Source organism: Epinephelus moara, chromosome 10 (assembly GCF_006386435.1).
Source record: "Epinephelus moara isolate mb chromosome 10, YSFRI_EMoa_1.0, whole genome shotgun sequence".
NCBI classification, from domain to species: Eukaryota; Metazoa; Chordata; class Actinopteri; order Perciformes; family Serranidae; genus Epinephelus; species Epinephelus moara.
This window is the reverse complement of record NC_065515.1, coordinates 9046250-9065206: the sequence shown is the minus strand read 5'-3', so window position 1 is coordinate 9065206 and position 18957 is coordinate 9046250. Positions and strand designations below refer to the sequence as shown.

The 18957-nt window shown below is 38.9% G+C and overlaps 1 protein-coding gene across 3 annotated transcripts in view; it reads left to right on the top strand.

The window, feature by feature from the left end:
• The window catches only part of pbx1b (pre-B-cell leukemia homeobox 1b), a 93451-nt gene extending 85503 nt beyond the window's left edge, over positions 1-7948 (top strand). For all 3 annotated transcript variants that reach the window (XM_050055169.1, XM_050055168.1, XM_050055170.1), the window contains one exon: positions 3715-7948. In XM_050055169.1, coding sequence (XP_049911126.1) covers positions 3715-3807 — 93 coding nt within the window. In that variant the 3' untranslated portion in view covers positions 3808-7948. The remainder of the gene's footprint in view (positions 1-3714) is intronic.
• Positions 7949-18957: the final 11009 nt, after the last annotated feature.

Sequence of the window (18957 nt, the reverse complement as noted above, 5' to 3'; positions counted from 1 at the left end):
ACATACTATACTATGACATTTTTATCACTTTTATCGACATACTATACTATGACTTTTTTCCACATACTATACTAGGACATTTTTATCACTTTTTTCGACATACTATACTATGACGTATTTCCACATACTATACTATGACATTTTTTCTGCTTTTTTCGACATACTATACTATGACATTTTATCACGTTTTTCGACATACTATACTATGTCGTTTTTATCACTTTTTTCAACATACTATACTATGACTTTTTTATCTGTTTTTTTTTTNATACTATACTATGACATTTAATCACGTTTTTCGACATACTATACTATGACATTTTATCACGTTTTTCGGCATACTATACTATGTCGTTTTTATCACTTTTTTCAACATACTATACTATGACTTTTTTATCTGTTTTTTTTTTTACATACTATACTATGATGTTCTTATCAGTTTTTTCGACATACTATACCATGACTTTTTTATTACTTTTTTCAACATACTATACTATGACGTTTTTATCACTTTTTTCAACATAGTATAATTTGACTTTTTTCGACATACTATACTATGACTTTTTTCGACATACTATACTATGATGTTCTTATCAGTTTTTTCGACATACTATACCATGACTTTTTTATTACTTTTTTCAACATAATATACTATGACATTTTTATCACTTTTCTCGACATACTATACTTTGATGTTCTCATCAGTTTTTTTTTTGACATACTATACTATATCGTTTTTATCAATTTTTCGACATACTATACTATGATGTTTTTATCACTTTTTCAACATACTATATTATGACTTTTTCCACATACTACACTATGACATTTTTTCCGCTTTTTTCGACATACTATACTATGACTTTTTTCGACATACTATACTATGACTTTTTTATCACTTTTTTGGACATAGTATAATATGACTTTTTTTGACATACTATACTATGACATTTTTATCACTTTTTTGACATACTATACTATGTCGTTTTTATCACTTTTTTCGGCATACTATACTGTGACTTTTTCCGACATACTATACTATGACATTTTATCACGTTTTTCGACATACTATACTATGACATTTTATCACGTTTTTCGACATACTATACTATGTCGTTTTTATCACTTTTTTGACATACTATACTATGTCGTTTTTATCACTTTTTTCGGCATACTATACTATGACTTTTTTCGACATACTATACTGACATTTTATCACGTTTTTCGACATACTATACTGTCGTTTTTATCACTTTTTTCAACATACTATACTATGACGTCTTTATCACTTTTTTCAACATACTATATGACTTTTTTCGACATACTATACTATGACGTTTTTATCACTTTTTTCAACATACTATACTATGACGTTTTTATCACTTTTTTCAACATACTGTACTGTCGTGTTTATCACTTTTTTGGACATACTATACTATGACTTTTTTCAACATACTATACTATGACATTTTTATCACCTTTTTCAACATGCCATGAACTTTTTTTTCGACATACTGTACTATGACTTTTTTTGACATACTATTCTGACATTTTAATCACTTTTTTCCACATACTATACTATGACGTTTTTATCACTTTTTTCTACAAACTATACTATGACGTTTTTATTACTTTTTCAACATACTATATTGACGTTTTTATCCCTTTTCTCGACATACTATACTATGACGTTTTTATAAATTTTTCTGACATACTATACTATGACTTTTTTGACTTTTTTCGACATACTATACTATGACGTTTTTATCACTTTTTCAACATACTGTACTAAGTCGTTTTTATCAATTTCTCTGACATACTATACTATGACGTTTTTTGACTTTTTTCGACATACTATACTAAGTCGTTTTTATCAATTTCTCTGACATACTATACTATGACGTTTTTATCACTTTTTCAACATACTATACTATGACGTTTTTATCACTTTTTTCAACATACTATACTAAGTCGTTTTCATCAATTTTTCTGATATACTATACTATGACTTTTTTCAAAATACTATACTATGGCGTTTTTATGACTTTTTCCGATGAACTATACAATGTCGTTTTTATCCCTTTTTATGACCTCTTTTAACGACATACTATACTATGACATTTTAGGCAGTTTTGTACGACATACTATACTATGATTTTTTCATTAACTTTTCCACGACATGCTATACTATGACTTTTTTATGACCTCTTTTACGACATACTATACCATGACATTTATGTATTTTTTTTTTTTAAATCGACTGTGAAAAAAAATGACACAACACTCATAATGCATTCTATTTTTTCATTGTTTTAATGTCTAAGAACCAGAGACTGGTGCAGTGGTTAGCGCTGTTAACTCATAGCAAGAGGGTTCCAGGTTCAAATCTGCCATCCGGCCCTCCTTTGTGGACTTTGCATGAACTCCTGGTGTCAGCATAGGTTTTCTCCTGGTGCTCCAGCTTCCTCCCATGGTCCAAAGACATGCAAGTTAATTGGTGACTCTAAATTGTCTGTAGGTGTGAATGTGAGGCTCCAGCCCCCCTGCGACCCTGTACCAGGATACATGGTTATGAATAATCAATAAATGAAACAGAAAGACAGCACAGTGTTTGACATTGACGTTAGCTGCCCTCAGAAGTCAAGCAACCACGTCTGTTGGGGAATGGCAACACCACCTGTAGAAACAACATACAGACCTGCAGTACAGCATAATACAAGAACCACTAGTAATAATAATGTCAACTCCACCCCCCATGTTGGGTCTCGAGACCAAAGCAGAGAAATTCTGTGCATCATGTTGATAATTAGATACATGCACACTCCAGTATCCAAGAAACAGTTTTACAGACATCCAAAGACAGACTTTATGAATGAAGACTGCAACAAATGATGAGAGAGTTTAAGGAAATATCTGAAATAAAAAAGACTGGATAATGACTGAGTGGATACATAATGCATGCTGTTGACGATTACAGCTGTAATTACAATTTTGAAACACGCAGAGCGCCACCAAAGTCAGACATTCTACAATCTGACCCCTCCGCTTTTGATTACTGTCTGCCATCTTAAATAACAGGCTTTGAAATGAAAGGCTGTCGAGGACCATTCCCAGTTTTTCTGATGGCTTTAAACTTAACTATTAATATCCTAAATGCTCTTTAACAGGCCCGTCTCTGGCAGTGGAAAGGCCCTCATTGTATGTTAATTCCTGCTGTCAGCGTCATAATGAGTGCATATGACGCTGATTGTACTTGTTTTGTTTCAGAGGTCTTTTGGTACAATTTACATATATTATTCATATTATTTAAAGTGAAAGTGACAGGCGTTTATTTCGAGACAAAATCTTGTACAGCTCGACTTTTCTTCTGTGTATTTTCTTCATTATACGAATTTGAGTGTGCAGCGTATGATGGGGTGTAATTTCTGCTCTCCATTTCTGCTCGGTTGAAAACATGATTTTTTTTCTTTATGTCAGTCTTTCTCTGAAATATAATTTGAGCTAGGTTAGCTTTTCCTCCAATCCAGGAGGCAATTTGGCTCAAGGCTGTGTGCAACTGTGTGGCGAATAGCTCAAAGTATCCGTTAACATACTACCTTGCCCTCAGGACTTCCATCCGTTGTCGCTTACTGTGTTTGACCCAGCTGCATTGAGTAATGAATATGGGAGTAATGGACTCACCCCCTCTACTGTTGTTCTCGTTTTTTCTCTCAGGCAAACGGTGGCTGGCAGGATGCTCCGACCCCCTCATCAGTGACTTCACCCACAGAAGGACCCGGAAGCGTTCACTCTGACACCTCCAACTGATCCTCCACCCCCCTCCTTCACTCCTCCGTCCTCTGCTTCCTAACTTCCTCCACCACTGCACCCCCAGACACACCTCCTAAAACTGAAGCTCAAACCCCCATTGGGACTGGACGTGACGTACTGTATGCAGTCACGCGGCGGGACACAGTTGGGGTCTGGGACGACATTTCCATCATTATGGACAGATATTTCACTTTTCCTATCTGGACTACAGTACCGCAGCACCGTTAGCAGCCTGCGTAGGGGACTCATATCCACACTTCACAGTTTGTACAGTTTCCACTTGATGTCCATGTTGCCTCTTTGTATTTCTCTTACATTATATATTCACACAGTAGGCACACAGTTAGCAGCGTAACGCTCCCCACATCTTGTAAATTGAAATGCTTCCACACTACCTCTATTCGAAATAACAACAGAGAAAACATTTCAAGCGCTTCGGTTTTACAAATTTTTATAATTATTGGAATTTTACTGTACGACGCATCACGCCCTGTCATAACACCTCTGTCTTTATTACTGTGTTCACACATTTTGTTTATCTACAGTGCCAAAGTTCAACCCTGGAGGTGAATTTTGATACGTTTTTATTGCGTCATGTCCTTCCATTGTCCATGCCATACGTTGTTAAGTATCATTATGTTAGTCCAGTCATATTAGTCAGGTAATATCCACGTATTCAGCCTCGATTTATATAGTTTGTATTCAGAACTTCTACAACAGACAATGACATATAAGGCATTTTATATTTTATTGCCAGAGAAGCAGGTTTTCTGCTCATATGCAGTACAATGATAATGCAAAGAATTCACAATTTTTACGCAAGCAATTAAACTGAGTGCGACTCGAGAGGAGAGCTGAAGTTCTGTCACGCTTGTCGGCTGCATTTACAATATTCAAAGAATAATTGACCTGAAAAACTAAATCAATGACAACGTTAGCGGCAATTATGGCACGTCAATAAGAATTAAAGCACAATAAAGCCTAATGATTGATCTCGAAGGGTAACATTTGTAAATGTTGAAGAGAAAACAATACAGAGGAAATTTTATGATTTAACTATAGGAGTCGTATATGGAAGAAAAAGAGTGTACATACAGTCAGTGCATTGTCAGACATGGTCAGTGTGTATCAATATAGCCAAATACTGCTGGTAACCAAATCCAAAACAAAAATTGTAATTCAGATTTTAAGGCACCATGTTGCTGGGATTTTACTTTTCATTTGTGGGATTATATTTGTGTCATCATCCTGAGACTGTGTTGGGACATTCTGAGCTCAGATTAAGTTTTTGTGTTTGCTCAGATTATTCTTTTCACAATAAGAGTTTCTTGACATATATATCCCCTTGCACGCTCAGGATTGTGGCACAAATATAACTCCATGCTTCGAAATTATATTTGTGTCATAATCCTGAGATCACAATGGGACATTGTGCATAAAAAAAAAATAGATTTTTCTGTTTGCCAAATTAAATAATTCTTTGCACGATAACAATATAACATATACTTTGTGTGAGAGCAAGAAAAATCATTCTCAGAATACTCCATCGCAAGCTCAAGATTGTGGCACAAATACAACTCCATATTTGCGGCATAATCCTGAGACCACGACGGGACACCTATGTTTGTGCTGAAATTAGATTTTTGTGTTATATTATCAACATACACTTTGTGTTAGCGCAAAAAAAATCACGTTAAAAAAATGCTATTGCACGCTCAGGATTATGGCACAAATTCTAAGCACTAACTCCGTATTTTGGAATTATATTTGTGTCATAATCCTGAGATCGCAATGGGACATTTTGCGCTCAAATTAGAGTTTTGTGTTTGCTTAAAATAAATTGTTCTCTGCACGATAAGAATTTCTTTACATATACTTTGTGTGCAAGCAAAAAATAAGTTTCAAAATATCCCCATGCGTGCTCAAGATTGTGGCACAAATATGACTCCATATTTCGGAATTAAATTTGTGCCATAAGACTGAGGATGTGAAGGGACCTTTCCCACACAAATCAGACTTTTTCTTTTGCTCAAATTAAATTATTCTTTGCATGATAAGATTTTCTTTTCATATACTTTATGTTGGTGCAAAAAAAATCACTTTCAGGATATGACATCGCACGCTCAGGATTGTGGCACAAACACAGCTCCATATTTTAGAATTACGTTTGTGTCAAAATCCTGAGACCACGTTGGGACATTTTGCACTCAGATTAGATTTTTGTGTTACATTATGAAAATTTCTTTACATATATTTTGTGTTTGCGCAAAAAATCACTTTCAAAATATCCCATTGCTCGCTCAAGATTGTGGCACAAACACAGCTCCATATTTTAGAATTATGTTTGTGTCAAAATCTTGAGAACGTGGTGGGACATTTTGCGCTCAAATTGATTTTTGTGTTACATTATCAGATTTTTTTAATCATACCTTGTGCTTGAAAATATCACTTTTTAAAAAAAATCCCATTGCACACTCAGGATTATGGCACAAATATGACTCCATACATATTCAGTGCTGAAAAACACTTGAGGTTTCTCATCCCATCACTCCTGTTCTTTGATAACATAACGAACTACAGTGTTTGTGTTTTCAAGAGTCCCATCACTTTTTGTTTTGACACCACATCCATCAACACAAACCGATCCAAAATGTGAAATTAAAATTTGTGACCTTTGTTGTATGTACAGTATAGTATGTGGTCTAACATGTATACATGATTACAATGGTCCTCATGAGATATCAGCATTTACATACTTTGATACCAAAAAAAGGCAGAATTTTTATCCTTTACATTGGGATCAGCTTTATCCACGTTTTGTTTTTCCTCTTTTTCGTAGGATTTTATGATCTACGGTACTAGTGAGCGTCTCGTAATGCTCCAGTACTCTGTATTCAAAGCCAAAAACATGCAGTTGGAATACAGACATGTTTATAGACATTACAACGGAAACAAATACCCTGATGGCACACAAATCCAGATAATGTTTGGATATATTTTTATGTCTCCATTTTGTGAATAACTTTTTCATTTGATATTCTTTTGCTTTGCTACAGGACTGTTTTTTTAATGCTACCATTATATGTGAATTAGCCCAAGAATGCTCTATATACAGTATGTAGATATGCACCTTTACTCTTTTGTTTTTGCATCTTTGAATTTGGATGGTAGCCATTTTAACGCAGCCTGACGGAGTTCCAAATCCTGATTATTATTTTGTACTCAGACCACCGAAACAAGCCTGCCTCCAAGATGGCTACCGTCCGAATGAAGGTGACGTGAAAAGTTAGTGTTAACATCGCCCTCCGGATTTGTTTTGAGCTTAATTCACGATAAAGAAATTCAACCCTGAGATCCCGACCAGTCATACAGCCTGACAACCACAGGTATTTTTTAACAGTCGTCAGTGTGTTTGTATTTATTACACATGTATGAAATCATGGATGTTTCAGAGCTACTGTCTGGAGGTCAACCACGGCATGATTCCACCAAACAAACTCATTTGGATCATTGGGAGCGGCTCCTCCTCCTCGACCCATCTGCTCAGTATTACAGTCGAGGGGCCGAGCACCGTTGAAGTGATGCACAGAACCTGCCTCAGTCGTGTCTTCTGAAGTCATTGGAGTGAATTGACAGCACCGGCCATGCAAGGCAAACACAAGGATTGTTTTTGCACCCCTTGGATGATAAGGAAAAAAAAAAAAAAAGGCTTAACTCTACTTTTCACATTGCCTGTCAAATATTATCGAAGCTTCATGTAATGATGCTTTTTAGTTTTTGAATATAAAAGGAGAAGAGACATGAAAAGAAAATGAACAATTTGTAAAACATAAAATGTTTTATTTGTTGCATGTCTTTTTGTTCTTCAATAAAATAACGTACTGCAGTGTTTTGAATGTTAACTTCTTTTTTATAAGGATTTCAGAGTGAAATCGTGGAGCCTTTTTCTTGACAGGTTTTAACTTTTAAGATCTCTGCGTATGTAAAAAGGTATCAAATGGAAAACTATTGTCTTTTTAATTCCAATTCAAAACCTGTTTTCTGTGGAGAAAAATAGCTGAAAGGTGTAGGTTTTATGGTCTCTTAATTTGTACTGGCAATGCGTATCCCAAATAAATAGTTTCTTTTGTTGCATAAATCTCAGTTTTGTCTTTTTTCATGTCAAGTTTCACCGCAGATGCACGACTGAATTTCATTCCAAACTTGTGCCTGGTTTCTCCTCCAGACTTTTGTAACAGGGTCAGGGTCAGGAGTCACTGTAGGATACAAGTTTACACGTTGTAGACTTGTCAGTGCGACACCTCTGGATAACATTGCACGTCTCACTTCCAACTATGCTACTGCACGCAGGCATTTTATCACCACTAACATAGCGCCGGAGCTCGGCCGAGCTGCCGAGGGTGTGAAGGGGACATTTTCACAGTTTTCGAAGTGAGTGAAAGCTGTGCGCTCCCGGCAGACAGAAGCCCCCCGCCCCCCCACCCTCTCCTCCCCACACCCAGGTCCCTCCGAGGCATGGTTAATGTGCGTTCCCTGAAAGAGGCGGAATCCACACTTATCTCTCTCCTCCAGATAAACCAGACAGGATGTCTGATTCTGCTCCTCCAATTCATCCGTCCCTGGGAAAGAAAAAAAAAGGGGTTGAAACATTAACTTGTGGATTAGGAAGAGGTTCCCAGGAGCATCCAAAATCAGAGAGCGTGACAGAGACTGTGGGAGTGACATATGCAAACATGATCAAGTGTAATTACATGGAGGAGCCTCCTTGTTTCTATCAAAGGGCCACTGTTTGAGGCATGAAAGGCAAGAAGTGCTGGACGTGTTTAATTTATTCATGTGCTCCCACGAACCAAAAGGCATTGTGAGGCTGATTCAGTCATTACATGGTGAAAAGGTGTAAATCCCATTCGGAGTAAAATCACTGTACGTTCTTTTGAATTTCTGATTCCTTTAACAAATAGGTTGGATAACATGCTACACCGTGACAAATGCTACGCAGGTTTTTAAGGAGACGACACTGATCATTATCCATTTTACATGGTGAGAAGATGCAAATCCAGTCGGGAGCAGAATCAGAAGTCTGGATTCTTTTATCCATTAACAAATACCTTGGCTGAAACAGGTGAAGAGTAAAATGAAACGTACCCTTAAAAAACCTACTGTATTATCTTTCCCTGACATTTTCTTAAAGGTCACTCGCTCTAAAAGTTAACTAGCTAATATCCATTTTAAAAGGAATAAGAATCACATGGCAGCTGTTATTATTTTTGATCTACTACAAGAAGTGCAGGACGTTCCCAGAAATCACTGATCTGATGATTTGTCAAAAGATGCCTCGATGTTCTTGTTTAAATCAGGCACATTTGGTTGGAAAGTGGAGGTTTTTGAGATATCAAGGTGACATGAAGTTGTGTTTTAACAGGATTTTTGTGAACATGGATTTCGAGGAGCTTTTTTTGTACGGGAGGGGGCAAGGGAGTGGTGAATGGCACGTTACCTACGTGAGATGCCTGCCAAGCTGCAGAACTCTGTTCAAGACCAACAAACAACAAAAACGGTTGCAATTTAATGAGTCATGGTTGTTTTTTGGGGACCTGTCTTAGTGACCCATGGCTGTTTTTTTTCTGAGGCATTTTAGGCACCAAACGTGGGTGTTTCAGGGACAAGTCATTGATTTTCCTGCTGCTTTTTACCCCCAAACATGAGTGTTTTTAGTGACCCGTTGCTGGTTTTCCTGTTGTATGTTATGCATTAAACATGGGGTGTTTTTTTTGGAAACCATATTTGTTGTTACAGCTGTATTTTAGGCACCAAACGTGTTTTTTTGGGGGGGATTGGTCACTGTGTTTACGGTGTTTTTTAGCCCCCAAATGTGGGTGCTTTATTGGTGACCCGCCGCTGTTTTTACTGAGGCACCTTAGGCACCAAACTTGGGTGTTTTTAGGGACTGGTCACTGTTTTTCTGATGTTTTTTTAGCCCCCAAATGTGGGTGTTTTTTGGTGACCTCTCACTGTTATTCCTGAGGCATTTTAGGCACCAGACATGGGTGTTTTTTGAGGAATAGTTACTGCATGTTTTAGCCCACAAACATGGGTGCTTTGGGGTTATATATCACGGGTTTCCTGGGGCACCTCAGGCACCAAACTTGGGTGTTTTTTCCAGTGTGGTCGCTATTTTTCCTGCAGCTTTTCAGTCCCCAAATGTGGGTGTTTTTTAGTGACCCATCACTAGTATTCCTGAGGCATTTTAGGGACCAAATGTGGGTGATTTTTAGTGATTGTCACTCTTTTTCCTTAGGCATTTAAAGGGACCAAACATGGATGTTTTTAGGGACTGGTCACTGTTTTTATGGTGCTTTTTAGCCCCCAAAAGTGGGTGTTTTTTGGTGACCCTTCGCTGGTTTTCCTGAGGCATTTTAGGCACCAAACATGGATTTTTGGGGGAACAGTCGCTGTTTTCCCTGCATTTTTTTAGCCCACAAACGTGGGTGTTTTTGGCGGTATATCACTGGTTTTACTGAGGCATCTTGGGCACCAAACGTGGGTGTTTTTAGGGACAGGTCACTGTTTTTCCTGCGTTTTTTAGCCCCAAAATGTGGGTGTTTTTTGGTGACCCATCACTGGTTTTCCTGAGGCATTTTAGGCACCAAACATGGGTGTTTTTTGGGGAACAGTCGCTGTTTTCCCTGCATTTTTTTAGCCCACAAATGTGGGTGTTTTTCGGTGACATATCACTGGTTTTCCTGAGGCACCTCAGGCACCAAACCTGGGTTTTTTTTCCAGAGTGGTCACTGTTTTTCCTGCAGCTTTTCAGTCCCCAAACATGCGTGTTTTTTAGTGACCCATTGCTGGTTTTCCTGGGGCATATTACGCACTAAACATGGGTTGTTTTTTTGGAAACCGTCTTTGTTTTCACGGTGCTTTTTAGCCCCCAAATGTGGGTGTTTTTTGGTGACCCATCACTGGTTTTCTTGAGGCATTTTAGGCACCAAACATGGGTGTTTTTAGGGGAGCAGTCACTGTTTTTCCTGCAGCTTTTCAGTCACCAAATGTGGGTGTTTTTGGTGATATATCACAGGTTTTCCTGAGGCATTTCAGGCACCAAACATGGGTGATTTTTAGTGATTGTCACTCTTTTTCCTGAGGCATTTTAGGTTTGTTTTCAAAGCAATAATGCTGCATTTCCTGCTCCAAGGCTTTTAACGAGAACCAAGAAGTACGATCACACCCCGTCTGTTTTCACCTCTTTACATTGGCTCCCTGTCTTTTTTAAGGATTGATTTTAAGATATTATTGATTACTTTTAAGGCTCTTCATGGCTTGTCTCCAGATTACATTAAAGACCTTGTAATCCCTTATGAACCTTTGCGCAGTGTGAGATCCTCAGGCAGAGGTCTTTTGTCTGTTCCAGAGTCCAGACTGAAGACTAAAGAGGACAGATCTTTTGAAATCAGGGCCCTGAGGCTCTGCAACGACCTGCCCGAGGATGTGAGGCGGTCTGAGTCACTATGTTCATTTCAGTGTCTCCTAGAATGTACCTCTTTCAGATCTTGGCTTTAGTTTTCACATTTTATCTTTTACTTTAGTCACCTCTTATGACATTTTAGTTTGTGTTCATTCTCCCTGTGCGTGTGTCCTTGTGTAAAACTAAAAAAAAGGCTCAAATAGGCGATGCACAAAGAATTTAAGGTTTTGTCTGGATTTCAGATTTGCAAAACGCTTTATTGCTATTTTGCAAAAAGACGACAATTCTCCTGCAAAAATGCAAACGCACTCATCAACCTCTCACTCCAACGTGAGAGAGGACAGTAACAAAAAGCTCTTCTGTCCTCTTTGACCTCACCCTCGTTGGGTTTCCTACATCTGAGCCTTCTCATCACTGGAGCTTCATATCAATCATCCTCAACCAGACCACAATGCATGTGGCACATACAGAGGTGCTCAGGGCTCACATTATATCAATGACAATAACAAGACTCATAAAAAGGCCGGCCTTATACACAATGCATAATGTGCATCAGTTATGTCAACGCCTGCCAGCATGATACACACACACCGAGGCGGCACACATGTGCCTGAGGGAAGGGCTACCGAAGCAGACGATGCAAGGTCTGCGGTCTGAGGGCACGACATAATGGAGAGGCTTTGTCTCAAGGAAACCTTCTGCATTAATAAGATGAAACAAGTCTTCCTCTCCACTGATAGGTCTCCTCAGAATCACTCCAAAGAGAAAAGGCTCTGCAGGAATAGGGTCAAGTAATTAGTGACTGTGGGTGTGTTTCAGTCAGATTTCAGATTTGGAAACAGTTCAGTTTGGCAAAGACTTGCCACTGGAAAGCCTCAGTCTCGTATTGCCTATGCCACCCACAGATCTTTAATGAATTCCTCTGATCCCAACTTTCATAAAGAAGACATTTGGAAAAGATTTCACAGATCAGCGTGCGTCATTGAAGCCTTTCAAGTTATTTCAACCGTGGAACATTTGAATTAGAATTTGCAGTAAATTTCAGCATTTTGGGGTGTGGGAGTTTAAGGCTGTAAACTGGTTCTTTATATTTGCCTAAAGCTCCCAGAATGAGCGAGATATGGACCTTATCGTGTTCTTCAATTATAAGGGGGAGAAAAAAACCCTTTAAAACTGTGCCAGGAGATGCTCTCATTAAAGAAACGAGAAAGTTATCTCTCCAAAACATGAATCAAAAATTAAACAAAAAAATATTTTTTTGCGCTGATGATCAAGGACATTCAGATACACTGCTGTTGCAATAATTATCGCACTCACGTCCGACAACAAAAGTAGGACCGTTCACGTCGACTCTCGTGCAGCTGTGAGCTAATTTGTTTTGAGTTTGTCTCTGTGTTTTCATCCTCTTAAATGTTTTCCCTGCGTTTCTGGACATGAAGTCGTTTGACACATTTGGTCACTGCAGTGTGTTGCTTTGGAGGGAAATCCTGTCTTTTCATAAGATAGCAATGCTGATTATGTTGTCAAGATGGATTTATGTCTGGTAAAAGAAACTGCCCCGTTCCCCCTGCTCTGTGTACCCTGCTATACACTGTATATTGTAATTTAGGAGGCAGCTGTCATATTGAGTTTTCCCATTATCCTGTATGTACAGCGTGGCTCAGACGCAGACTGAATGCACTGGGTGTGACTGTACCGTCTCTCTATAGCTCACACAAACACAGTCTTGATTTATCGATTCAAATTAATATTTAAATTCAGTTAGTCAAACAGAAGGAGGTTTAAGAAATCTGTTTTTACAGGACGAGCCTGTGGAAAGTCTCGTTGCTCTCAACAGTGAAACACTGCTGACCCCTCATGGTGTGATGGGTGTCGTTCAGAGGCAGAGAGCTCTGACAACAGGAGCAGTGAAGGCTTTGAACGTTTGAAAGCTCTTATATTCAAAATATGTTACAGAAATGTGAGTTACCTTCTTAAAAAATATACACTACAGTTGTCTTGCTTTGGTCTGAATCAGGGACTAATTTAGTCACAAAGTTGTATAATTGCCGAGAGTTGGTTCGTGTTCTCACGGCAGCATTTACAAGCGGACCAGATAAAATGCCTTGTGTGAGAAAGCTCTTGATTGGTCAGAATTTCCATGTGGGAAAAATCCAGGAAGTAAAGCAAACGTTGAAGAAGAGTACACTTGCAAGATAAATGTGACACTTTCTAATGTCACAATGGAGGGACAACTACGCAGGTTGATTTTAGCGCTGCTCATCGTGGACTATATTGCTGTCATTGTTCATTTTAGTCAAACCATACAGTTTGAAAACGAGGCGCGGCTCCAACTAGAAAACAATGTTTTGATGCATTGGATGTGCTGAATGTGCATATTAAGGCAGTACAGGAGGAGGTGCACATTAATAATCCTCCAGGACTGTAACATGCTCATGTTTAACCCAAACAATGTGTCATGTGACTGCAGTTGGTTCAGATCCAGGTCAGAACACGTTCTCACCACAAACGAACCACACCAGAGTTCGTTTGTAACCAGACCGAGACCACCTCTTCAAGAAGGTCTCGGTCCGGTTGTTTTGGTGTTATAACTAGTAACTATTGTGCACTAAGGCCTGTCACAATGGCGTGCACCAGGGCCCATGGTAGCTACCTGACCCCACAGGACAAGTCCCAAGTCAAGTCCCGAGTCCTACACTTTGAGTTTCAAGTCCTAAACAAGGAAAAGGCAAGCCAAATTTATTTATATAGCACATTTCATACCTCAAGTGCCTTACAGATTAGTAGCCCAATCACAAAGCCTGCCTCAAAGGCAGGTGTTGTGTATATTTTTTTCTTCTATAGTCATGTTTTTTTTTGTTTTGTTTTTTGCACCAAAACACTCCAAAAGATCCTTGTATGGGAACACCTGCACCAAAACACTCCAAAAGATCCTTGTATGGGAACACCTACTTGCCGATAATCCCAAATCTAATTCTGACGACAAGTTAAGATGCGAGAAAGTCTTTTAATACAAGAAAAAAAAGACTTTGTGCAGCATCACAAATGGATGGTGTTCACATGCAACATGCTAGTTCTATGACAAGGAGCAAATTAATATTTTAATTGCATAACAGAGAGGAGACACAGCTGTCACGAGGCTCAGACGTGGCGGCAGTGACGGGGCGGTGATGGTGTAACGTTAGTATCTGAGACTCTTCAGGGAGTGCAATTTAAATCACTGCCTGCATCTTACAGCTCTTAAAGGACGATCAGATAATCAATGTGCTCTTTATAGCTCAATAATTTACTGTAACTCAACAGAACATGAAAAGAACATGCGAGGGGCGTCCAACAAAGATTCATGTGTTTCACCTCTACTACTTTGTTCTCAAACTGTCAGTATAGTAGGAACTCTTAGGAAGTGTACGATGGTGATTTATATCAGTGTCAGATCTAATAACATATTATTCAATATTGGTTTAGTGGAAAAGTTCATTATAGTCCTTGGGAATAGTAAATTCTTTATAAGCAACCATTGACAGGTGCAGAAAAAGCTAGTGACAGGATTCCTGAGTTACATTTTTTTGTCAAAATTACCACTATCACACCACTGGATTTCAGAAAGAATTTTTCACTCTGTTGCCATACACACACAGGCCCAAAATACACACACATGCGCAAACAGGACCTAAACATGCATTAGATGGAGAGAAAGTACCTCAGCAGTGTCCAGGAAGCAAGCTGGCACCTCTCCAGCTACCAGTCCACGCTCCATATTTGGTCCAGAGGGGGTCTTGAGCTGGCGACCCTCTGGTTCCCAACCCGAGTACCTGTGGACTGAGTTACCACCGCCCCACCATGCCCTAGAACAGTGGCTCCCACCCGGTGGGTCACGGCCCAAAAGTGGGTTGCAGGTCCATTCTGAATGGACCACAAGTGACTCGCAAATGTGTCAACTCTGTACAAAAATTTAAAAAAGTTAAGTATGATGAATTTCTGATACAGAGGTTTTATTTTGAGGTGCCATTTTCCTGCTGCAGAGAGAACGACTAACGGACAGCTACTTGACAAAGACAGCGAATTAGCATGACGGCGTGGCCAAATGCAAGTACGATACTGAACGTTTTGATGTGTGGACCTTGAAGAAGTAATGACTAAGCAGAAATCTGGACCCTGTGGCTAGGGATGCACCGATCCAATATCTGGATCGAATATCGGCCCGATATCATCAAAATAGGCGGATCGGGTATCGGAAAATGCAACCTATACCTGAGGCGATCCTTTCCTTTAAATCTGTTACGACGCGAGCTACGTCATACGTCATGGAGCGAAGGAGAGAATCTGCTGTGTGGAGGTATTTCACACTATTTCAACTGCTGCTGCACAATTGTTTATTTTTGTTGAAAATAAATAGTTCATCATTGCATTAATCTGTTTCATCTTGTTTCATTTTATCTTAGGAAAGAACTGTGTAGTCATCAATGCCTGATCTAGTCTTTTCTCTTCTACATGTAAAGGTATATAGCTTTTTAGGTCAACCATGGTATCGGATCGGTATCGGGTATCGGCTGATACTCAAAGCCACAGCATCAGGATCGGTATCGAAACGGAAAAAGCTGGATCGGTGCATCTCTACCCGTGGCTGGACCAGTTGAAAACCACTGCCCTAGAATGCATGGCAATCGATAACATTATATACATGCACTTGTCAAACTGTATAATAATATAATTCCACTGATATGATGGCCATATGTTCCACAGCAGACATTTTGACATGTCATAAAGCACAGGCGTTACCTTCATGAAGACTCTTCCCATTGCTCTTTTATCCCGTCTACTCCAGATAAAACCTTCTGTACATGGAGTTAGGAATACAGAGTGTCAAAGATCTACATATAGGAGGTACATGTGCCACCTTTGCATAACTACAAACAAAATTCCGTCTTCCAAATAATCATTTTCTCAGGCACTTACAGATGAGAGATTATAGAAAACATCTAATAGGACTTGTCTTAAACATCACCCAACCGAAATAACTTCATGTCCTACCTATACAACACCTTGCTATCATAAGTCTCTCAATCTTCGGAAAGTTGCAAAGCCAGTTGGGAAAAAGACAAAAGTATTCAAATATCAGATGACAAATGGGAAGAAAGTCTCGAGCACAACGCCAGACACTGCCTTATACAATTTTAAACACTACACAGATACTACAAAACATTCCTCAGGAGCAACCCTCTCTCACAGCGTTGTCTTGTGCCCTCAGGTGATATTTCACCAGAACCAGAAGCTATGTTAAACATTCTGGGTGTATTCAAAGCATTAAGACAACATTCCTCTCCTACTGTATCATTACGGCAAAAAAGCTATGACTAATTTCATGGAAAGGAATGACGAATACAACTATCCAACGAATATGTGGCTACATGATCTAACCAGCATGCCACATTTGGAAGGATAAGACACGTCTTAAAGGGCAGACTCCCACAATATATCACAATCTGGCAACCTCTCATATCACACCTCACACAAAGGACCTGAGTTGTAATGTTCTCTTCTACAGTATCCCATTCTGAGTAGGAGTTAATAAGCAAGACGAGGGTGATGGATAAGGGAATAGAAGGGGTTAAGGAAGGCCTTGTTTCCCTTTTTTCCATTTTATTTTATTTTCATTCTTTTTCCCCTTTATTTACTTTATGCACAATTAATACACTGATGTTTTGTCTTGTTAACAGCTACATGTTTTCCTGCATTTGTGAACGTATTATTTCACAACTCTTTTCTGTAAAATGAAATGAGCACTGACGCTGCAACATGTGATATGTATTTTCATCTTTGGCTCAATAAAAACTGCCCCATAACTAAAATATACATATTTTAAAAAAAATAACATCATTATGGCTTTAAACCTACACCATGAGTCATAAATATTTTCTTAAACTATTTTAGAGGTTTGGGGATAATGGCAGCCTATTTGGTTGTGATTATTATATATGTTTTATCAGTATATTAGCGGGACATTTTAAACATGTTTGAATACGTGTGTATCATAATCACTGCCTTGCTCTGGAGTTCTCATTCTGCTGTTGGAAATCAAAAATGCAGAAACAAAATTGTTCCTTAATTGCTTTTATGGTGATACATTTTCATTAAATATCATCAATCCCTCTTAAAAATCATTGTAAATTAATTGCACATTAAATGTCAGTGGGCCCATCTCGCAAAAGAGGTGCAATGAAATTAGTTTAACAGCCTCAGAGGATCATCGCTTCATTAGGGAGAATCACATCATTGTTTTTGCGTGTTTTGGGATATTTTCTGCTGATCATGTATAATAGATTACCTGACTCAGTTAAGTCTTAAATATTATCACTGTTTGTTTCTGGTGAGTTGAAATGAACGGAGGTCAGTGGCTGCCTGCAGTAGCAGAATGTAATTAAGTACATTTTATGTACAAACTTGAGGTATTTTTACTCGAGTACTTCAATACTAATATCTGATAATTTTACTTAGATTTTTACACACAAAACATGAAAATGGACGAGTGCGGCTGAGTTATTTTTTCACGTAGAAAAATATCGTGGTTTCAGCTTCTTAAATTTAGGGATTTGCTGCTTTCCTTTGAATTGTTTTAATTATTTTGATGATTAAATTGATTTTTTTTCTGCATTCAGTACTTTTAATATCTTTAATACATTTTCCTGAGTGTACACACACATACAATGCAGGGCTTTTACAGCGTTGTATTAGCACTAAGTACAGGATCTTAATACTCCCTCCCCCCACCAGCTGCCTGTACAGCAGGAAAAACATCAGAAATCCAAGAATCTAACTCCACTGTATGCTGTAAATGATTAGCTTTAATTCAAACTATACAGCATGGTTCATAGGGAACCTTCAAGACAAGCAAATGCTGCATAACCCTGTAACTTTTGGGTGACAGTGTCGCTGCAAACTCAGTTCAACCTTTCTGTTTTGTGAGGTTTGCAGGATGCTGCCTGTTCGGTCTTTGTTTATAATTTAGACCTCATCTGTGGACGCAAGTGTGACCTTGTGCAGCTTTGAGCTGTCTCAGCAGAGCGTCTGACCATGGTGGCTGACACAGCGAGACGTCTGCCTGTTTGGGGACAGAGGGTGTATGTAGGTCAGCCATGGGCCCGCATGCTGTGACAGCAGCACGGTCACTGTGCTGTGCAGCAGGACAGGGATTGGAGTGGACAGAGAGAGCCGGCGTGGAGAGAGGCCCCCCTCACACGTCAGCACCGATACTTCCTCATTTGCCCCCTTAAACACTTTGACATTATCAGGCCACACAGAGCAACGTCCACCCTCATTATTCTCACCTTTGGTACTGCAGCAAAACGAGCAAAGAGAGGCAAGAGAAGAAGAAATGGTGAGCAGACATCAGATCATGGTGCGTGTCTGAAATGTTGGGATGCTCATTTGATGGGTGGATATCTGCCCATGTCAAGACACGTAACATGAGCGGTGTTCAATTACAAGGTTACAGATTTGACAATACAAAGCTGAAACACCAGCCGACTGCAAAAATTAACGGCTGTGACAATGTTTCCTGTTTCAGATTCTAAAAAAGGGCAAAATTACTTCGAAATTTTGCAGAATCGTTACTTTCTCAAGGTTTTTAAACAGCGTTACAGATAAAGTGATGCTGTAAATGAAGTCACTGTGCAACCAGGTCG